The sequence below is a fragment of the Asterias rubens genome, chromosome 19 (genome assembly GCF_902459465.1).
Source record: "Asterias rubens chromosome 19, eAstRub1.3, whole genome shotgun sequence".
Lineage (NCBI taxonomy): Eukaryota > Metazoa > Echinodermata > Asteroidea > Forcipulatida > Asteriidae > Asterias > Asterias rubens.
Window position 1 is genome coordinate 1924334 of NC_047080.1, and position 24276 is coordinate 1948609.

General features: G+C 39.3%; 1 protein-coding gene across 1 annotated transcript in view; it reads right to left on the reverse strand.

The window, feature by feature from the left end:
* LOC117303302 (Down syndrome cell adhesion molecule-like protein 1 homolog) overlaps positions 1–24276 on the reverse strand; it is a 109960-nt gene that overhangs the window by 15527 nt on the left and 70157 nt on the right. Inside the window, exons 21-25 of the mRNA XM_033787469.1 lie at positions 22831–23059; positions 22400–22470; positions 12101–12224; positions 4196–4309; positions 2920–3099 (exon numbers count right to left, since the gene is read on the reverse strand). Of these exons, the coding sequence (XP_033643360.1) occupies positions 2920–3099; positions 4196–4309; positions 12101–12224; positions 22400–22470; positions 22831–23059 (718 nt within the window). The remainder of the gene's footprint in view (positions 1–2919; positions 3100–4195; positions 4310–12100; positions 12225–22399; positions 22471–22830; positions 23060–24276) is intronic.

A 24276-nucleotide genomic window follows, 5' to 3' on the forward strand; every position in this document is an offset into this window, starting at 1 on the left:
ATAAAGCAAGACAAGTTCTCAAAAGAACATAAATCTAGCTTACAAGTAGATACACGGCAAACCAAAAATGTATATTGATACCTCCCCATGCAATGCCTCAAATCCCATATAAGAAATTAAAAACTTTCAAAGTCTCGACCAGCCAAGTTTTTACTGACCAATTACTTCCACCTACAATGTAGGAAGTGACTTTTTATTTCTCAATGCGGCGTTCGTGAATTGGTTTTTTTTTCTTCTAAGCAGCCATTATGCACTCATTGGCTCACTATACTTCTCAGTTTGTTCAATTTAAACAACTATTACCTGTACAGGTGGCCTTGCCGGACTTGAACTATAAAATACCCATCCTGTTAAAGTTGGCAGCTGTAATATGAACCAGGTAGTCTCTTTTAAAGGCTGTATAATGCTTGTTAAGAGGAGCGCATGAATTGAGAGTGGCGGTGGTGCAGAATAGCATTAAGATTTTCTGCAGAAAAGGTCACAATTCTTGTTACTTAAAAATGAGGAAATTCTGTACATTTTTTTTTTGCTCGGAGACTTTCTGTGCTAACAAATAGTAACACAATTTTGCTGCTTGAAGTTGGGTTTTAAGTTGATGTTAACAGCAAGCATTAGCCACTGTTGAAGCTTTTAAAGCGTGTGAATAAAAGCCAAAGTTCCAAATTACGAAAGCCTGGACTTTTTTTCAAGGGATCACTTAACATTAACATCACAAGGCCGGACGGCTACACTTTGCAAACTGCCACAAGTTTTAACCTTCTCCTGGGGCTGAAACAGGTTTACCCCCCTTTACAGTCCATGTAAGCATGGATATCATCCAATAGGAGCAGAATTCACTGCCTTCCCAACTTTCTGAAAACTAGGCACTGTTGAAAATCGCGCAAAAATTCAGCTAATTATGCCCGACACTATTAGAGTTTAAAACGCAGCATGGTCGGTGCGACAACAAGTCTACAAAAACGAGATTAGGAAAGCCATCCAGTGGAGAGACCATAAGAGAGACAATAACAGCATAAAGAAATTGCAAACACTCATTTGTGAAACAACTCAATCCATGTATAAATTTCTGCCGAGGAAAACACTTGTAATGACCCAAGCTGTAGCACAACAAAATGCCATTCAACAACTTCTGTAAAGTCTAGAGAAAACTCCGCCCATCAACAAACAATTGTTATTAACTTTTACAAAACATTTTTCCAACAATGCAATCCTATATTGATGAATTAGGGTACGTTCAGACGTGGGGTTAAACTAGTCCTTAATCCGAGCACCGCGGGTGTCCAAAAGATAAACATGACTTAGTCCAAAATTGGCTTGCGTTCACACAGTGAGTTTATTCTGGTCAAGCGGACTAAACTAGCCCTCGATGTTGATTATTGGGTCATGCATCGGCGAACCTTACCATTGCTGGTTCCGGTTTGTTACATTGTCCATGCGTTTTCCACAGGGTTTCGATCCGCTATCGTTTCTACGAACCTCATGGTCATTATGTATTCCATCATTAAAGACGGCAAAATCACTTCATATCCTTGCTTGGCCCCAGCACAAACGCAATTCTATTGTGCCCGCTGAAGTTTCCGTTCCGCACTGCCCTCGATGAACGAAACATTTACACGTTGTTGTTGAAAGCTTCAAATTATTTTCGAGTGTGAACTTTTGTAAATATATCACAACTTGGTCATTAAGAAGTCGTAGCCTACACACATTCTCATGTTACGTTAAAAATTGTTTTTCAATTCAACATTAGTCTGCTACTTGTATAACTGTTACGTAAAGTTGTTGAGGGCAGGAACCAGATACAACCTAGTTTTCGAACCCAAACTTTGGTCTTAATTGTCGATCCCGTGTGTGTAGCTTAGCTGTGATTAGATGCCACTTTCTTCAAAGCAAAACCCGTTCGTTATCATAAAGTAGCGTTGCACACAGAAGAAGTGAATTTAAAAACTAAATAGTGCTACTAAAAATGAGAACTTGTTTTCGTGCGACGTCCATTTCAAACATTTTCGGCGAAGGGGAATACCGGGGCCCCAACACTTAATGGTAACATAAAGGGAAGGCAGCGGAGAGACGCAAGGAGATATTATATAGCTCCATGGATTCATGAAGACACCACCCAATACTCGCTGCCGATCCATCCATACACGTGGAATGACGTCACCTTTGTTGCCGCGGTCATTTGGGCTAAAATAGACCGGAAGTAGCAGGTCAGTTGCGTTCCAACGATGGTTTACTGGGCCTCGCAGCGGGGGGTTGGTCGTAAAACCTGGGCTAAGTTAGTCTAGTCCACCAATTTTTTTGGTTTAGTTTAGCCCAGCTCAGTGGGTCAAATTAACCCTCGCGGACCAGAATATTGCGTTCACACGCAGGGTTAGTTTAGCACTTTTGGATTAAGGACTAGTTTAACCCCACGTCTGAACGTACCCTTACTCACTCCTTGACTCACTTTGGTATTACATTACAGAAACAATACTTTATACAAGATAAACCAACATGATAAGCAAAAGCCGACGCCAAAAGTCGCCGACAAAACCCCCCCAAATACCTCACACACTACGGTGACTCACAGCGTGGGTTACACCTTGTCGTCCAAACAAGTTTTACATGTGTCCCCGCCAAATTGACACAATGGCAAACACCTAAACCCGGCCCGATCTGAAAGTACACAGCGAGCCAAATCTAAATTGGATCTAATGTACGCAGTTGACTTACCCCTCAAACACACACAGATGTATCTTGACGATGAAGTACAAACACCGAAGTTTCAAGATGTGCGAGTATTTGTTTTTCAAACTTCACCCCCTTAAGAATTCCCAAGAGATCTGAGAGAGTGAGTACGTGCTTCGCGTTCCCCTAAAAACCCACGTCGTCGTCTTTTGAAAGAGAAGTTTAGGTCTGCGGGAAGAGAAAATAAGGACTTACCCCTCACTCCCCCTGTCACTACACTCAGGACGTCAGTGGTAACTTCCTGGGGAAAGTCTGCCGTGTACGTGATGACATAGGCCAGGATTACTCCATTGCTGTTAGAGGGGGGTTCCCAGCTGAGGTAGATGTAGTCGGAGCCAACTTCGGAGGCTGTGATTGATCTGACGTGTCCGGGAACTAGCCGGAGGAATTGAGGTAACAAGTTAATTAGAGATTGGATGTGAAATGATGAGTTTTTATGCCGCAGATATTCTTGGGATTTTTATTTTGTTTTTGGATCTCCGAGCCGCACACAGAGTAAGTGAGAAACTTACATATTCCCCAAATCGACTGTGAGAATTCATACTAACCCTTCCCAAATAATTGAAACAATATTGGCAGATCGGTTTACAAGTTAGTCAACACTATGTCATCAAAGGAAATAGCCTTGAAAATGATTCGCCTTTGAATCAGAAATTTTGAAATGTTCAGCTTGCGATGGATCATGAAAATTTAAGTAGTCTACAACTATAAGTAAAAACTGTTCTCTTTAATAGTAAAAAAACAAAAAAAACAATTGAAGTATTTGACTTTGACTTCGCTAGCATGTGCCGTGATCGTGCAAATAAAGTGACATCACCACATGTTGCTTAGCAACCTTGGTGACATCACTAGCCTTGCCCTGTGGCAAACGTTCAATGACATCATCTTTATATTTAAAAGTTTGTATGCCATTGAGTTTGAACATTGAAGTGTCAAATTAGCCATGCCAAACTACAACCCCTTTTTTAATGAGGAATACTTGAACTTTCTTACAAGAACATGAATTATATGTTTAAGAATTTAACAATAAATATATAAATAGATGTATTGAGATTTTGTAACTGTAAAGAAGTTTAACTTAGATTGTCTGCAAAGTCGCAGTTATAATATCAGATTTGAATGAAAACAGTTTGGTTTTGTCACACAAATAACAAGCAAAGATTCCTGCTAACCCGTGAAACACACTTGACGTAAGCGCAACATTCCCTACTTCTTTAAGCACCGATTATTTGGTTGCGATCAGAGCCATGATATTCGGCAGCGATACCATCAGGGTCTATAAATCTTAAATGTACATCAGCTCCAAAATCTTCACCTCTCCCCCTAAATGAAAGCAACCAATGCTTCACCTTATTATCAAATTAAGGAGAACCCAACAAATCTTAAGGTGTCATTCTCACTTTGAATTAGCAAATGGCCTGGATGTAAGAAGTCCGCTTTGCAAATCGACTGAATGGGGAAATATTCTTACTTCCTTCCTGTGTTGAGGCAGATGTTTCTACTGATGGGGGACCCTCTAATCGAACGCCATCCACTAGGTTGTAGGCAACCATCTGGGCGAAGTAGAGTGTCGCGACCTCCAAACCTGACAAAGGGAAGAAAAAAACAATTAAGTGTCTTTATCAAGATGGGTTTTTTTATAGTTTTTTTTTAAATCCTGACGAATGACTAGCGTTGTCCTCTTGTTCTTGACACAAAACCCCTAAATTTTTAAATTTTATTTTCAAAGGATTGATCTTATTCATAATTTTCAAGTCATAATAATCCAGAGGGACCTCGCCAGACTGGGCGCTGGGGTGGTCTGGGGAGGAGGCAGAAGTGGCAGCTCAAGACCGGTCTATTTAGAAGCTTCTCACAAGTCAGGCAGCCGGTGCAAAAATACATGATGCTTACTGATGATGATAATAATGATGTTATGTGTACACTTTGTGACTGGTACCCTGCTTATTTTTGCTTAGCAGAAAGTTGTTAATCATAATTCTCTGCTTAGGCAGCTCAAAGAAATTGGCTCAAAAATCAACATCCAGCTACACCTCCCTTCCAATGCCGAACGATCACGAAATAGGTCATTTTAACTCTGAATGGTTCCAATTACGTTCGTCATATCCTTTCAGCTTAAAATGAAACCCAACTCTCGCCCAGAGAGACCCAACGCAACAGCACCGACTTTCTCATTTCACAAATTGAATCATTTCATAATCCATAGCTTCAATCTGCTGAAAGATGACTTCTACAGAAATACAAGCCACAGATGGGCAGTATACATGTATGAATGCAAGAATTAAGTTGTCATTCATTTACCACTGCCGACGAGTTTATTGCGTTAAGGCGGCTTCCCCCTAAGCCCACACAAGACCCCCTAGGACCTCCCACTCAAGATAAATATTCTGCACTAAATTTCCATGCAGGTTTTGCAGGCTGCGAAGTGAATCTATTTTTTGATGAAAAAGCTTGTTTTATAAAAAACAAAATGACCTTAAATTATGAATCATTACATGGAGAATTGAAAGCATTCATTTCATGCTCCTTTGCGCAAACAAAATGTTTTCAGTAATTTCATTTTTTTTTTTTTGTGGCTTAACATCTTAACTTCTTCACAGAATTCTAAAAGCTTACAGAAATTTCCATGCGACAAAATGCATTTTACTGGTAAAAGAACACTGTATACTCGCCATGTGAATGTACAATCTACACACAAACATGACAAACTTCCTGAGACTTGGGAAAAAAAGAAAAAAGTGCTGACTCCCTCGAGACAACTTTAAGATAAAGGAGAAACCTTCAGACCTCCCTCGTGTCTCCATGTTTATCTCCTTTCATGCCAACACATCAGGAAAGCTTCAATTGTCGAGTTTATTCTTTCGGAACCCTTCAATAGTGGAGACGTTTTTATTCTCGGGAATCTATTATTGGGGAGTCAGTTTTCGTCCTTTTCCTTTCAGGAAGCTGGCTTTGTACCAGTTCAGTAGATTGTTTAGTTGACTTGATGATATATGTATCTGTTATCATACTGCGTCCATGTTTTGTATGGCTTCCTGACTACTCAGTGCAAATTAAGCAAGACGAGTCAAAATTATGATTGAGACCAGTCTAGTTGGATTTAGACTCGATTTGACTTCTTCAGCCATTACAAAATAAAAATGGGAGGGAGTGCAAAAAGTGAAGACAAAAGTTCAAACTGAAAAATATTAACAAGAGTTAAGATGGACCACGGGACAAACTGTGCTAAACATGAGGCATGGCTTAAAAAAAAATAATAATAATAATAATAAAAAATAATAAAAAAAATAATAAAGTTTTTGCAAATTGGGTTTAAATTGACCAGTGATGAGTCTTTCAAAAAGTGTTTCTATAGCCTTTGACAAAGATTCTGCTAGTGTTAAAATGTAAGGCCTTTCACCATTTTGTGCAAAGGAAATAGGGAAAAGTTAAAAACGGAAGTTACTTTAATAGAGTTTTGAGGCGTTGCATGGCAAGATCAGCTATTTCTTGTAAATGCTTGCAGGAAAAACCATGTAACAAATCAAGGAGTATTGGCCCCGAGAAAGGCTATTTATATTTAGTTGGCTCTCGTCATCAGAGACCCAACATGGCTGCCACAGAGATATCTATTCTAAGGTTTTCAAAGTCCTTGCTGACTTTTCTTCTGTAATAATACTCTTGAAACAAACAACAGTAAAGAGACAACCACCCGGAGAAAAGGACCTTGCAAAGGAAAAAAACAACTTAGATTTAATTTGGGGGTCTTCACGGATGCGTAAAGCTCTGGCCATCATCGAGTAGTGGAAAAAAACACCAGACCACCTCCGGTTATTTTGTCCCATCAGCGTCTGGGGATATCGAGTTTTGTACTGGGGCACACTCTCTGCAGAAAAGGACGCCACCGCTGTGGTCAGCGCAATAAATCTTCCGCTTGAGGAAACTCTTTATTATATTATGAGGACACCATTAATAAGATGGCATCAGGGTATCCGGGTCAGCTTTGTTATTGGGTACCCCCCCCTACTCCATCGAAGACAACGCCGGTATTCATTTCCTTTGTGAGCATTGATGAAGCTTTGCAGTGGTGTTGTCTGATCTGTTTTTGTTGTTTGTTTCAGAAAACATGCTTTATCAGATCCAAGCTGATAAACAAAACAAATTGCTAATTTATATTTAAAAAAAATTAGAACTCAATCCTCTAATTGAGTTTTCCTTCTGCCCACTCGGCATTCATTTCCTTTATGAACATTAATGAAGCTTTGTAGTGGTGTGTTGTCTGATCTGTTTTTTTAATTATTTTTTATTTAGACAACAAGCTTGATCAAACCCAAGGTGATAAACAAAAAAGGCATTTTATTAGTTGCAGTACTCACTGCTAAAACTAAGGACTTCAATTTGAACAGTCTAACAGTGGTTTAGTGGTAAGACTACTGCTCTAGCAATGTAAGGGTTCTAGGTTTGAATCCCGCCCAAATGGTTTGCCAGTGGATTTTTTTCACAGATCTCGGGAAAGTTGTCAGTATACAGTGCTTAATACACATTAACTTGGGGGAAAAAAAGAAAAAAAATTGAGAACCCAATCTTCAAATTGAGTTTTCCCTCTACCAACTCTCATGCGCGATCAGCTACCTCAAAACATTTTGCTCAAAATAAGATTTATCCTGCATGTTGGTGCCCTCGAAGTCTAACATTGTACATTGATACAAGGATCCATGTACTGCCTCAGTATCAACTATGTCAAAAGTGTCGAGCGCATGTGTACTTTTCATTGCCAATGACCCTGCACGACCTATCAAAATATTTTTTTGCAATTTCATGCCTAAATATAGGTGTAGATAAGAGCAGTCTGTCAGAAAAAAACTTGATCGAGTCAAGATATTTAATTTAACATTTCCAAATGTAGCTCTTTTCAATTCCGACAAAAAGAAATTGTATTTAAAAAAGCTAACCAATCACTGTCAATGAATTCTGGTAACAGCTATTAATTATTGCTGATAACGTTATGTAGTTGTACAATTAGTCAGCGTGTTCCTGCCAAGGTGAAGTTTCATCATAACGTTACAATGTCCTTGTAACAGGAACTAGACCTAGTCAAAAGGAAGGGTGTTGAGGGTTAAGACGTTCCTCTGACAAGAAGCATCTTCAGGGGTGCGAAGATCTGGGATAAGGCTAGGACGGGGGTCACTTTTTAAAGCTAGTAAATCATAAATTACGGAGAGCTGTAAATCTGAATCTTATCATACAGTAGGAAACAACTATTACACATTTTAAGTCACTGATAAATGGTTTTTGCTATAACTTATTTCTGAGTGGAGGACATTTCCGCGGCCGTAAATTATAAATTAACGAAAACCCATAAATCTAAATTACAAAGCATACTAGGTGGAAAGGAGTAATTAATATTTTACCTTTGCGCTGACCGTGCGGATATTTTTATGAAATATATATATTTTTTCATCTTCAAGGTGATAAATTATAAGTTACTCATACCTAGAAATCAATGAGTCCAGTGGAGAAAAAATGTAAATATAAACAGGAAAGCAGTCGTTAAAATTTAATCCAGGTAAGGCCACGTTGTAGATTTTGACGTCAGACTTGTCATTTGGTCATCGGTTTGGACAAATTAAAGGTTAGCAAGGAGCCACACTGTCGCAGAACATTTCCTTGTTGCTGCGTTTGGATTTTTAAAGATATACCATGTGGTAAAGACCACTTAGTGACATCACATTTGGTTACAGACTGCGTATAGGGTGTCATGGCCGAGTGGTTTAGAACATCAAATTCATCGGAGTGTGGGGTCGAATACTGGTCATGAAACTTGTATCCTTGAAAACAATGAAACTTTCTTCCTTGTCTACTCTCCATTTGAGTTGTTGGCTAGAACAGTGTTAAAGGAATTGCCTAGAATTGGTCGAGCTGGTCTATAAAAAAGTGTTTTAACCGTTTGTTATAAAATGCATATGGTTATAGAACGATGTTGTAAAAGTAGATTACAATGGTCCACACAAACAAGCCTCGAAATTGCACGGTTTTCTTTTTACCTCGTCGACTAACATGGTCGGCCATTTATGGGAGTCAAATTTTTGACTCCCATATATGGCCAACCGAGTTAGTTCGCACAGTAAAAGGGAAACCACGCAATTTCGAGGCAAATGTGTGTGGATCATTGTATTCTACTTTTAAAACATCTTTCCAATCATATGCATTTTATAACAAACGGTTACAACTGCTTTTTATAGACCAACTCGTCTGATCCAAGGCAACGTGTTCCTTTAAGTTTGCGTTTCTGAGAGTCCTTGGCTTCAGAATTAATCAATTAAATAAAAAACACCTTTGTCTTGTACAGTCTTCAGCCCATACAAATTTTACTTTTTTTCTCCATATACATTGTGTAGTCTCGCCCAGACGCAATGTTCTGCCTGCCGCTGGCAAATGCAAAATGACAATGATTTCCTGGTGTACTGGTGTAAGGAAACCAAATAAACCACGGGCGTTCCCTACTGTCTCAATTAATTTATTAAATGGTAACTGCATTTGAGAAAGCTAGTTTGTCATTTTTTGTTTTCATGAACCCGTCATATTACCTTACTTCGCAGAAAAAGTTTCATTTCTGAATTCCAAAATCTTAGAAGAACAGTTTATGCAGCAAACTAGATACCATCAAATTGGTTTAACTGCAGACCAAACTGCGTGTTCTTTATCTACTCTGTGGTTAGCAGCAAGACAAGTTCTTACAAGAACAATTTGCGCAGCGAAGTAGATACCATCAAATGGTGTAACCACAGCACCAAAATGCGTGTTCTTTATAATTACCACGGGCAGATATGAGTTAAACAGACAGGGAACGATTTCAATCGGCAATTTTGTATTGCAAAATATTTAGACCAAACATTTTTTGGGTGCACACTGAAAGCTGATATTTAGCAAATGGTGATTTTGAGTAGCAACCTGGACATTTTGTGAAGCATTTTGCTCTACTATAAATGAGATCAAACGCTGAAAACTAAAACAAAAAAGAGTCACATTATCAGATGACAATCATTTTGAATTCAACTACAATGCAGGTTTTGAAACTTTGCATGGATAGACAGCATAAAAGAACTGAGAAGAGATTAAAAGACACCAGGAGATGGCGGTGACTCCAGGAGTGCGCCCCATTACAATTTGAGGACAAGGGGGCCTTGGACGCAAATCTATGCCTAATGATGATGATGGTGGTGGGAGAATAATTAGGTGAGGTTTTCGCTAGCACTGTGTGTAAATCTCTTTTGAGTAGTGTTGGTTTCGAAAAGAACCAGTGGTTGATAATTCAATGTTTTGAACAGTATGCTCCGATTGTCTTCAACTACAATATGATCACTGGCTGTTGGTGTTATATCCCCCCCCCCCCCCACCCGCAGAGTATGACTGAAAAAAAGTTCTTCCTCCCCACAAAAATTCTTGATTTTGATGGATTCTTCTGATGGTCTTGATTACGAAGCATCCTGAGCAATGACTTCACCTGGTATTTACTGTCATTCTCAAGATGACATTCTCTACTCTTCAAGATGGATAAGGTTATTATAGATCCACTTCCACCAACAACAAAAAAATACAACCAATTTTTACAAAGTCTTCTTTTTTTTCAGCTGATTTGTTTTGAAGATTTCCAGAGATAAGTTTGTTATGTGAATGAATCTTTATTCATATCGACAAGTGAGCTGAGTTTCTGCATCAATTCGATAGATCAAAATTTCCCAGTTTTTTACCAACAAAACTCTGTTAGAGATTTACTAAATGTAGATATACAAAAAGGAAAAAAAGAAAAGGCAATAGCTATACATTTGGTTGTTAAAAATTGTGCACGGTTTTTCACTATTTTCTCCATGACTCAAACTTTTGTAGATTTGTTATTTCATGGTTGTTCACACACAATATGAACATTGTGCCTATTTTGTCAACTCTACCAATCCTGTATAGCACCTTTAAAATTAAAGTGCGTGTAACATCGTTGTTAAAAAATGTAATATCCCAAGGGTTCCCTCATGATCGTGTTTTTTTGTCCCTCTTTCTTTTTTTGTTGCAAGTTACCCCCTGGAGCTATAAATAAATCCCCTAATGCTCAAGAGCGAGCCCAGAACGGGCTGCATCCGTCATGGCCGCTAAACAAATTATTATGAAAAGGTTATACGGGTGTTTTTGGAAGTAATATAGACTGTGAGAAAATAAAGCAAGTCTGGGACTTGTTTCCTTGCATCAAGGGGGGGGGGGCAAGAAGGCCCTCGTGGGATGGTCGAAGACCTTGAGCTCGCTTTGAACTTAAGCCGTTTGCAAGTTTCACTTGAATAATGTTTGGTACAATGACTTGCTTAGTCACAAATTACCCATTAAATATAAATTTTGCAGACTATATTGAGACGGTTGGTATGTCACATGGTTCCGGGCAAGCTTGGTAAAGCAAACTCCAGGGCCCAATTTCATAGAGCTGCTTAAGCAGAAAAAGTCAACAATTGTTTGCTTAACAGAATAGTGTTACCGGCCAAACTACCATGTCATGTTTACAAATTGTAATTGGTTTTCCTGCTCTTTTCTGCTTAGAACAAAACTGTTAAGCAATATTTTTGCTGAAGTAACTCAGGTACAGGTACAGGTAAAGCCCAATACCATTGTGTCATACACATTTATTTAGGTCGTTTATTGTCGCTTACATACATGTATGACATAGAAATTGTCTGTTAAAGTTTGAGAAATTCAAATGGAAGTGCTAACTTGTGACTGAAGCAAGCCATTGTAACATAACTTGTTCCACTGTCTATAGTCAAAGAAAAAGGTAAAAGCAAACCCTGTAACTCTTAAAGAATCTTCTTCTTGATATGTGGAAGAATTTGAGGGGAAAGTGTGGGGGGGGGGGGGGTTGGCATTTCTTGCCCCGCTTCTTGTAAAGAGTGTTACTCCCAATAATCACTATGGATGTTCAAGATTCAATGGCCTGACATCCTTGATCCTAGCGGGATCTTTAGTCGAGAGCTCAAGATCCTTCTACCGGATAAACATGCCAAACCTTGACAGTAAACTCATCCATCCACCAGCCGACGTCATTCTCTGGTAAGCAGCAAACATGGCTAGTCAGCTGGGCCCAAATTCATAGAGCTGCTTAAGCACAAAAAGTAGCTTAAGCACAACAAATTATGCTTACCAGAATAAGTATACCATAATAGTAATAATAATAATAATAATATATTTATATAGCGCATTTTCCATATACATGTTAAAATGCGCTTTACAGTTATAGTATTAACAAAACAGGTGAGTTTTGAGCAGTTTTTTAAGATATTGACAGATTGTTGATTATGGAGAGATATTGGTAGTTTAATCCAAATAGTAAGAAAAAAACAATGAGTTTTGAACCACTTACCAGTAAGAACCAAGAAGTTGTCCGTTCCTGGTACATCTAATGTTTGTCTGCTCATTGAGTTCTGGGACCAATAGGTCACCAAGTAACCATCGATGGGACCAAACCGATCAGCCTCAGGTAAAGCCTAGCAAAAATACAACAAAAGACAACAAATGAGAGAAGAATTTCTTTATGTTGAACGTCTTCAGCAGAATTAGTCTTTCTGAATGGATTTTGAAAATGCTACCACCTATCGAAATCAAATTTTCACAAGTTAGTTTTATTGTGTATAACTACTTGTGTGTATAGGATTAAAACAATCAAACAGTTCAAAAAGTCCCATTATTGATGATATATCTGTGTTACTACACCCGTTCACCATCTCACTCGATATAATTTTACCATACATGCGTAAACAAAATTGGAGTGTTCACATTTGCCCGTAACATGATCTCACAACCCAGTTGGACAAATAACCACTCACACATCAGCAAAGAGCTGCTTAAAGCCATTAGACACTTTCGGGGGGAAAAAAAAAAAAAAAAAAAAATTCACAGATTTACAAATAACTTACAGGGTTTACAGAAGGTAATGGTGAAAGACTTCTCTTGAAATATTATTCCATGAAATGCTTTACTTTTTGTAAAAACATTAAAACAATTATCAATTCTCGTTGTCGAGAATTTCGGATTTATTTTGAACACATGTCATTACACGGCGAAACGTGTGGAAACAAGGGTGGGTTTTCCCGTTATTTTCTCCCGACGCCGATGACCGATTGAGCCTAAATTTTCACAGGTTTGTTATTTTATATAGAAGTTGTGATACACGAAGTGTAGGCCTTTGGACAAAACTGTTTACCGAAAGTGTCCAATGGCTTTAAGAAGTTGTGCTTGGCAAAATTAAGCAGGATACCAGCCACATACAGTACATGTGAGATGGTATTTTGGCCAGTAACCTTATACTGGTAAGCATATTGTTGATGTGCTTGTTTGTGCTTAAGCAGCTTTATGAAAAAGGGCCCAGGTACTCTATTCCGTTAGTCTGGCCCCATTTAGATACCAATGCAATTGATAATTAATGACGTACAGGAATCTGACTAAGATTGCCACTACGTGATGAACTGCTAATAAGTGTCAGGTGCCCTACCAATTATAAGCATCTTCACTTCATAAAGAATCAAGGTACCAGTCCAGACCTTCAGATGTACCAGCCTTGAAAAAGTTTAAAAGTTCATTCTACACTTTTTGTTCTTCTTTTCTTTTGAGAAAACCGACAAAATCTGTTCCAATTCATTACAGTATGGAAGTCTACCACCTGCTTGTCATCCATTTCACCTTCTACACGCGTTTCACATTTTCCCTGAAAATGACAAACATGCCAGATAGAATAAACTTCAATGGGTCTTTGGCACAGTTCTTTGGTAGTCTTCAACTACGCCAATTGGTCCGAAGTGTTTTTTCCCCCTTAATTATCGTCGGTGCTTAGTCCAAAACCTTTCTAATCCATAGGAAAGACACATCAATATGACTGAATGTGTTTTGCCGACTGCAAATTGACGCTCTGCTTTGAGAAAATTAAGTATGACTAAGCGATGTTCCTCCTTAAACGCTAAGATGCTACAAGTTTTTCTGAAATCAGTCTACGGCCAGACTTCCTTGATAAGTCGTCAGCTGCGATTGATTAAAAGTTGGCTTAACCGAAGCTCATGGGGATTTCCATTGTTACACGGAAAAAGTACAGCATTGGTAATTTTTTTAGCGTCTCTTGTTAGCGCATGCTTATAGTCTATTCATCTGTTTTTGTTACAAGGAAAAACTACAGCAACGGTAATTCTTTTAAAGTGTCTCTTGTTAACGCACGCTTAGTCTCGTTAATCTGTTTTGTTAACTCACGCTTAGTCTCTTTAATCTGTTTATCAAAACATGCTTAGAAACAAACAACCTGTGTATAGGTTTAACTTGTTAAGTTTATCGATACAAACACACTTTGGTGTTTGTTAGTTTGGGATGTAGATTTATCGGATGTTCAGTAGACTTCTTAGTTCTGAAAAGAACTGTCCTGCTTTTTAACAATTACCCGGGCGAAAGGTATAGAAAATTGGCTGGGACTACAATAGCTTTATGTAGAAGATTGTCCAAAACTTTCTGCATGCATACTCCACACCCAAGGGTAAGAAATCTTGAAATAAGGTCATAATATAAACCCTGAAGGATAAGGAATGGGATTAAGTGGATGGATCAAGAAGGATTAACAGTGTTAACCCTGTCTTGATAGACCTCCTTAACCTGAGGTGCAAACATCAACAGTTTGACAGCATCTTGACCTGACGTGTTGAAAGGTCAAACCACGCCTGACCACAACAAAGCTCTATCCCTGAAGACAAGTAGCACACAAGTATGTGGCGTGCAGAAAAGCTCTACTCAACAAAAACTAGTCACCGGTCAAAGTGTCAATTGAGGTTTATCATTTTGTGAAAGGTATACCAGTAATTCAGCTAAGCAATGTTTGTCAAGAGCTTGTGTGCACTTGACACGGCTGATACTGGGCTGAGAAAGACCACCAAGGCCCAGTAATTTCATGACTCTGCTTACTGCCGAGTTCTGCTCTTTCGATCACCATTCTCTGCTTACTGCACAAATATCTTTAGCCGTGTAAGCAATAAATACCTAGTACGCTTGCAAACAAAATACCTGCAAACCATGCAAATGCCCTTGATGTAAGCGCAGAGTTCCCTGTTTCTGTAAAGGCCGATTCTTTGCTTGCTTTAAGCTGAGCCATGAAATTGGGCCAAGAGCTAAGCCCCCAAAAACATGCTTTAAAAAAAATGTTTTCCCTCACTACTTTTCATTCATTATCCCATGACGAGAGGGAGCATAAGTTCCAATTAAGATGTTTCAAACCATGCATGTAAATGGACAATTGTCTCACTTGTCTTCAGTTTGTACAACATGTTCCGCAGGCCGTCCTAAAAATATAAGATTGAGGCAGTATGTCCTCTGACGATGATCCTCCCAAATGACTAATCCAGACGTATTAATTTCAAAGTGAAAACAAAAGTCGGAAAAGAAAAAAAAAATAACGGCTGCTGGAGGGTGACATTTGAATAAGCAAGCCCCCTCGGAAAAAGTTCATGTCATCGCCTTGGTCTCGTAGCCTTTGCAGGGGAGAATCCCCAGGCAGGGTCCTAACCACAGACGCTTCGGACGTCCAAAGTTGTATTTTCGAAACAGGACAGAGATATGGTTTGATTTGCCGCGTGCGTGAACGTGACGACAAAAAGGTTACAGCGGGGTTGCCTTTAATTGTTCCCATACGTATGCCCATCGGCTAAGGGAAGGAATCCTGCTCATACAGTAAGGGGGGAAGTCGGGACCCGTTTTATATTTCTTTCTCTCTCTTCAGGAACTTTATTTTTGTGACTGGGGAGGAGTTGATGATGTGAATGTTGCACCCTCTGAGGGGGTGTGCTTGGGAAAGATATGGACTCAACTTGGGGAATTGCCTGTGAACTTAAGGAAGTCCGTGCACAAATGACAAATGACTTTATCTTGGGATGGGATCTTACATAATATCAGACGTCAAACTTTAGGCTGATGTACAAGAACTAGAGGGCATAGAGAACACTGCAACATGACCCAGCAAGAATTATTTTTGCCAATTGAGACAAATCTGACCCATCATATTAGGGTGTAATGGCGGAGTGGTTTAGAGCTTCAAATTCAAGTTCTGGTGGTCGAGGGTTTGAATCCCGGTCATGACACTTGTGTCCTTGGGGAAGATGTTTTGCTATGCTTTTCATATACATGTACATGGGGTGCAAATTGGTAGCTGTGAGGGTAGAGGGTAGAGGGTCGATATTGTGTTTGAAAAAGCCTTCAGAACGCCGCATCAGCTCAGGGTTGTATACTCCCCAGGGAGCTGAGAAAGATTAAAAAGGAATTTCATGGCCCAATGACCGGGCACTAAGCGCATTGATGCGGTTACTGTATTGTAAAATTGCTAAAGAAGAAATAGTTATTATTACAATATGGTCATTCTTCAGTTTACACAACAAACCTTTTCATAGGCAGGGATTGGTATCGATATAACTCCATGCACCAAAGCCAAAACTTAAGGTTTTTTTTTTAAGGTTAAAAGTTGTTTGCATTTTCTCAGCAAAAAAAATGTTTGTGATGAGAGATGACACTCAGTGGCCATTTCCATAGATTGGAATTGAGTCATGACAATGTTTGATCCACTCTCATACAAAAAGTAAACCTTGTTTGTCACATATTAAATCAACCATGTGTAAATGGTGACAAACATTTTGTAACAAGAGTAATGTATTATACAAGATTGGTTGAGCCGACAAAATAGTCACAGACAGTGTTCATGTTTTGTGTGATCAACCATTGTATAAGAAGTAACAAATTTGGGCTTCATCCGTTGAGTGAGTCAGGAGAGAATAGTGAAAAACCATGCAAAATTTTCAGAATGTAAACACACTATCCCGTGATTACAGCATACCATGGGAGATTTTTGGCTGTGGCTTGTGGCCGACGGACCACAGTGAGTACCTACTCAATTTTCTCAAAAGACAACACCAAATCTCGGTGTTAATTATGAAGACCTTTCCTTGGGTCAGGTTAGGGTTTAATTGGATGGCAACGATATTGTCAAATGGAAAAAAAAACGATTACCGTACGTACTCACAGAGCTCCAAAATGTTCGGAAAAATAAAACCGCTGATGGACGGAAAACATTTTTCAATCACCAATCTCTGCTAATTGTGTAAGCGCGGAGTTTCTGCACTTACTGCATAAGCGAAGAATTCCTAGTAACAGGAAGTATGCATGAGCAAACATTCCCTGCTAACCTGTAAAACCCTTCACGTAAGCGTAGAATTCCCTGCTTCGGTATAAAGTGCTTATTCTTTGCTTACAGTAAGCAAAGACATGAAATTGGGCCGAGGACAGCACTGCCTCATCAATAACAAAGTTCAAACATTTGTCAATGACCGGGTAACATGTGTTCTATAACAATTTCAGTCAGTTGTTATAGTTCCTGGTGTGTTCTGGCACGGCAGTTGCCCTAGACACAAGGCAACTCTCTTCGGGAAAACCATTTTTGTTTTCCAGATTTTGAGTGTATAAATAAAAAAATAATGAAAAAATACACAGTGAGTTCATGTCGAACTAGGACTTTTGGTGATCATTCTTGTGGAAGTGACAGGGTGTTTCCGATGCGGGGAGAATCTAGTACCGAAAAAACATGGCGGGAAACTATGGTAATAAATTTATTGGGATTTTGGAGTGTTTTAATGATTGTGTTGACAGAAAGGCAACGTTCGCGCATTTTTCTTGCTAACTACAGCGTAAGCGTATATCAAAGGTTAGCAAGAAGATTGGGCAGCTAGCTTGCATGTTCACCATGGATTCGCATTGTTGCGCCATTCATTTTCATATAGTAAGCTCAGAAAAGTTAGCATAACTTTTCGTGTGCCTGAAAGGAGATTTTACACATGGTTGTACTCGCAAGCTTACTGTTCATATTTATATTTATAGTTAAGCCCGGTTCACACTTCCTGCGAATGTGAATGGATACGAATGTCGACGTCACAAATTTGCAACGAATAATTCGCAGCAGTTCAACTCTGCTCAACTCACTTGCGAATATCGGTGCGAAAGGAGGGTTGTGTCGTCAAATTTACGCCAAATTCGCTTCGCATTCGCATTTGCAGGAAGTATGAACCGGGCTTTTACTCTTATGAATTGACTACATTCCTTGTGCACCCTCTCCAGCCGATGATGTTCAAAGGTACAAAATGTTTGAAGGTTAAAAATGTTGGACAGTAAGCATGTTTTCATTGTCTTTGCACGCATTTCCTCAATAAAAACTACTCTAAACTTAAATTGGTGGCGTTCCCAGTAAAAAGTCCAGAGTACCCTTTACAAACGCTATGGTCTCCATCGTTAACCTGACAAACACACATTAGCAAGTGAAAACATCAAATTCCTTCCCCTTTTGCGGGGAGCGGTAATTCCCCAGAGCTGTGTGATGATTTCTTGCTCCACGGACTCCCATCAACATCCTACTCAAACAACGTTCTCGTTTCTCACGTGACGATTTATAAACAGATCTCTGACCTGATTTGTAACCTGAACTGGGATGGTTTGACTGATTGAACTTGAAGCGGTACGTGAAAGAAATATCGAGGAAACCGAAAGTTTAAATAAACATGGCTTGTCCTTTTTTTTTGCCTGAGTTTTAGCCAATCAGGAACTGTCCTATTAAAGATAAGATTTGCCGTTCTCTTGATAAAGGAACAGAGCTTGTCCTTTCAGTTCAGCCAATCAGGAACTGTCTAGTAAAGATAAGGTTTGTCATTGGTTATTTTGATAAAGAATGAGGGCTTGTACACCCTTTTTTGCCTGAGTTTTCAGCCAATAAGGAACCGTCTGATAAAGGAATAGCTTGTCATTGGTTGTTGTTGAATAAATAGGGCCTGTCTTTTTTGTGCTTGACTTTTCAGCTGCCATTACCGAGGTCCGAACAATTGAAGCGTGTATGTATTTACTTGCCACACACAACTCTAAGCTAATGATACTATAGGTAACTCTTTAAACTCAAAGAAGAAGTTTTTGTTGTCAAATACACGGGTCTATTGTCTTAAATCTAATTCAGATTAGGAAGTCTTTAACTTGTTAAACAATTGGTATATTTTAATGGTTTTCCCTCATTTAATTATGGCGTCCTGGCCAAAGAAACATGTCTCTATTTGATCTCTAGTTGATGGTAATCACCAATAAGACATTCATGGAAATCAAAAGAGGATGAACAAAAACGGTGGATATAGAAACATCCTGTTTTTGTGGTAATAGTTAAGGTTTTGTTAAGATGTGAAATCATCCATCATCAATGGGAGACTTTCTGGGACGATAGAGGGCAGCAGACTTACCGGGTAAATCCATTGTTCTCAGAATTATGCGCATGTTCAGAACTACGTAAACAATGGAAATTTACCCGGTATGTCTGCTGCCGCCTAGCGTTGGAAAGTCTCCTATTAGGGCCACTGTTTGTTTGCTGAGAATCAATTGTCTCTTATACTGGAACTTTAATCATTCTAATCATTAGTAACTTGGGAGTGGTGTTATTGTTTGATTTTTCCAAGAAGTCAACCAAATATTTCTTGTTTAGGCTTTTTTGCCTTTCCGACTCATCTATGAATAATAATCAGGAAGGTTAATCATTCTAATCATTAGTAAGGGGGTTGTTTTTTCCGAGAAGTCAGCCAAAGATTTCTGTTTAAGGTTTTCATATCTTTCGGACTTATCAAGGGAGAATAAATGCTTGGTTTTTCTGCCAAATGTGGGTGTGAACAGGAAGTCACATAACAATGGTGGTTGTAAATCTGGTACCACTAATCACTAATAGTAGCTAAGCACAAAACTATTGTGCCTACCAAAATAGGGTTACCAACCAAACTCCTAAGTCACATGTAAACTGGTATCATAGAGAAAGGAGTCCCTGTCCTTTCTCTCTGCTGGTATCCAGCTTAATTTTGCTCCTTAACTACATGTAAGTGCAGAAAATTGGATCTGACCAAACTTTTTTTAAAGAAATAACTACTGAATCTATACATGACATCTCATCTCGACACCATTTATCAGCACCATGTCATCGACAAGACCTTCAGGTAGCGTTCCTGTCATTGAAATCTGTGTGAAATACGCGATGCCATTAACACGAGGAGGAAACCAACTGTGATTGGATTATTTCCAATGGCTCGTTTCTCACGCGAAGCATTTTTGTATTTATTTGGAAGGCGGGGACTAGGAAGAGGAGGGGGGAAGCAATCGCAATACTAATCTCCACTTTCGGAAGAACATTTATTGTGAAGGCTTTGAAGATGGCTGATTAGAAAACCACAATTTGGGCTGCATAAGATTTGGTGGCTACAGCTGCGGCTGTTGCTAAGGGTGTTACTATCCTATATTAGATAATGATGAGGTAGAGATCTAGTCGTAGCCAAAGCCGCTAACTGAGAGGTAAATTTGTTGTGAAGGTTTTAAGATGGCTGATTAGAAAACTGAACTGAGGAGTGACTTGGGCCACATGCGATTTGGTGGCTACAGCTGTTGGCTGTTGCTTAGGGTGTTACTAAGGACCTCCTATATTAGCCGAAGCCGCTAACTGAGACTAATTTAGAGAAAAATTGATTGTGAAGGTTTTAAGATGGCTGTTGATTGGAGACCACAACGAGTGAGTTGCTTGGGCTACATGTATGTGCGATTTGGTGGCTGTGGCTGTTGCTAGGGTGTTGCTGGGGATGTCCTTCTAGCGCATGATGAGGTGAAGATCCAGCCGTAGCCTAAGCAGTAGCCGCAAACGGGTAAAGAGAGGGGTAAACCTTCAAGAAAATGTTTGTACATAAGACACACCTCAGCAGTCTAGTGAGGTTTGTGGCAACATCATGTACAAAGTGACAGACTTAACCCTCTTATGCACAATTTTAGTGATAAATTTATCATAGGTACACAATAATTTTGTTCTTGTTTCGTTTGCAAATGACGACCCCCAAAATAGGTCACACTCTAGCACCCTCAAGTGTCCTGTTTCCCCTTCTGAATCCTGTGCAGCCCTGCAGTCTTTATTTTATATTTAACATCTAATTTTCTGAAGTTTTTTTTTAAAAGGCCGCTAGGGACCACTTTCGAAGCGTGAAGAAGTCCAAGAATCATTTTGTAATATCAACGTTTACTCCTCCAGGTAATATGATATCATTGGCTCCAGTGGTCTGACCATCCTGAGTTGTCTTTATGGTTCATTCCCCAAGTTCCCCGTAGGCATAAATTGTGTCAAACATTAAACAGACATCAACCAGTTAAAATTGTGTGTCGCACGGTTGGTGCATATGAAGGACACCAGATACACACACAACTCTATGGAGATTACAGCGGTAGTCACAGGTGGTTTGTGACAGTGGACCGACGCAAATTATGAGCTCCAAACAAATTTCATCTCCAGAGGTGAAAACATCCAAGGTCAAAATCAGTGTATAATTTCTAAAGCAACTATGTTATTTTGTAGAAGCATTTTCACCAAAACGTTAAATTTGTCTGGGGTATGTTTTGATGACTATTGACCCCAGGCACGCGCGTCACACGCGACGACTGATGCCACTCTCACCATGTTGGTTGGCAGTTAGGTTTACGTGTATTAACGCCGCGTCGCCTAAAATGTGCACCTAACTGCATAACCAAAGCATAGAGTTATGTATAAAAACGCACTGTGAAATTGCCCACCAGTATGGCGCATTCAAGATTTTTCTGATAATGACGTCAGGTGAAATGGGTCAATATGCGTCTATAAAGAAGTGTGGAACATACAACATTAACCCATGAATAACATACTGCCAAGCTATACAACTGGACATCATTTTCTATACTGAAGTCACCCACGAGGGGGGGGGGGGATCGGGGGGCGTTCGCTTAACACTCATTTTCATACAGCTGCTTAAGCAGAAATTGTTTTAATAGATGACCTTTTAAAAAAGTAACATTGTAAAAAGTAATTTGATAAGGACTCACTCTAAAAAAAATGTTGACATCATCGCTTCAAATAAAAGGTCCCTGAGCTAGGTGAGATAGTGATTTTCTTTCTCATTTACAGTATAAATAAAATTTATTAAAATAACCTTCCCCAAACTTGCTTTTTGTATCAGCAACTTAAGACAAAATTAGGTTACCACGAGATACCTGATACCCAAACTTCAAACTCTTGAAAACTTCCTCCAGAAGTTCCAGTCGCCAGGAATCTACCGTCCAGCCGCGTGGACATAATTGTTGCTAACGAACCGTGCATCCGATACCAAGGCAATGACGGCAACTTCTTTGAGACCCCACTGCCCTCCTTTTCCCCACCTCTCCATGTCTCCCTCTCTCCCGAATCGCGGAGAGGGGAACGAGACCGGAGAGGGACTTCTTCTAGAGCGAGAGAGTTAAGGGCCAGAGGCGACCACGTCCTGTGAATCACAGGTGCACTTATTATCTCGCTTGACGCTCGGCAGGAAGCGTTGCCTTTTGCCCCTGACTAATACTTTGCGAGGGCAGGTTGTGCGGTAGTGCGGCCACACGTAATGTAGGCGGGGAATGTACAGATGCAGTCTAAGATAAGGAAAGGGTTGTGATGCAGGATCCGGTGAGGGCGCAATTTTGGTTTAGGATGCATGAGTCAAGAGAAATACAGGGACTTGACGATTTTGTTATGAGTTGTTATGCATACAGGTAATTTAGGTAAGCAGGTTTAATCCCTTCAGGTTCTCTTTCATGAACTTACCTGCCAGGTTACCAGGATGGCAGTCTTGTTTGTTGCAATCAGGCCAATGTTCAGTGGACTCGCCGTCGGAGCTACAAGACAAAGAAAATTTCAAGGGTTAAAAAGGGATTCTATGGTCGATATCAAGTTGCTTATGCACTCTATTTTGGTTAAATAGATAGAGAGCCTTGAAAGCAGGGAAAACATTACTGTAAAAATGGTGTAAAATGTAATTTTATTTTTTACTCTTTCAGAACTACAATATTAACATGATGTCATTGCTAAGAGAGGCTTGCGGTAACACCATGTGTAATCTCATTTGAGAAGTGAAATGAGTTTGCTCCGATTGTCTTCATTCTCCCAAAAATTACCAAAATATGCTGATCTTTATTATTTTTGTTATCACTTCTTCGTACACTCTTTGAATGAATCTACTCTGATGCGTAACTCACCATCCGCCTTTGTTCTTCTGATAATAACGTCCGTTTTAGGCCCAGCCCCCTCTCCGTTGAACGCCCACATCTGTACGTCATACTCCGTCCATTTCATCAGTCCGGTCAACCTCACGGAAAACACCGTCTCATCGACTGTTTCCACCCACGGTGTAATGGAAGACCCGGTTTCCTTGTATGACACATTGTAGCCCTGGATCGGTCCATTCTGATGCTCAGGTGCCACAGTCTAGAGAACGAGGGGAAAAAGAATACAATTATGACAACCTGTAGGATAGCTTTTACTTGTGATTCAATTAATTTGGCTCACAGGAGGGTGCGTATTCAAAGGATACAATGATTTAACGCTCTTACATAAAACTTTGTACTTGGTTTATTTTAAAACCAGGTCTACACTACTCTTAATTTCCTTAAAGATATAAAAAGAACTGGCCAAATTTTGTTTAAGCACAAAAAGGAGCTAGGCACAACAAAACTCAGCTTAATCTAAAAAAAAAACAGCCGAAAAGCCATTTCTTATCTACTATCTGCAACCGGTGTCCTGCTAATACTTGGTTAGCGGAAACATTTTAGGTAATATTTTTTTGCTTAAGCAGCTCTATGAAATTGGATATGCTTCCTACATAGGGTGGATCTAATTTATTTAAACAGGGGATTTTTCTTTAAAAGTACATACTAGGGAGACCTTAACAAAACTAATAATATTTTGACAAGATTGATGAACAAATCTTTAAAAATAAACAATTCAAAGCCACAAATAGACCTTTCCTGTTGACCAAAGGTGTTAACTAAAAATCCTGCCAGTTGGAACGATTACCCTCGTGAGACTCCTTCCCCTAAATAAAACTGATTCCTTCCTCTAAATTATAAGACCTCTGAGTTGCGACACATTGTAAAGATAAAGTAAACCAGACGTGTCAAAGGAAAAACAAAAATATCGTAGAAAAAATTGCACCTTCCTTCAGATTCTTAGTGAAGAAAAAAAAATAAACAAGTTTTTAGTGAAGCTGACAGCACAAGTGTTTGGGCGGGAAAAGTTCTGTAAAAAGGGAGGGAAAAAGAGGAAATGCAATTTACAAAGAATTCTTTTTTCGAGGACAAACTTTTTCTTTCTGCCATGCAGGGGAGTTCCGCATCATACTTTAACAATTATACAAGGCTATCATTTTCAGCAAGTCTGATTTACTTTACCCGTGGTGACCATAATATTTGCTAACCCATGAAGACTAAATTAAGCTTTTGAAGAAAAAAATGGCAGCGTCACTTTCAAAAATATTTACGCACTTGGATTAAATCTGTTAATGGGATGGGGGAGGGGAGACCAGAAACCTGCACTTCATAGATAAAACAATCCATGTAACTTTCAGGATATTACAATTAAAATGGAAAAGCATGCCCTGATTATGTTATAGGAGGATGATTAATGACTTAGCAAAATTTGCGTCA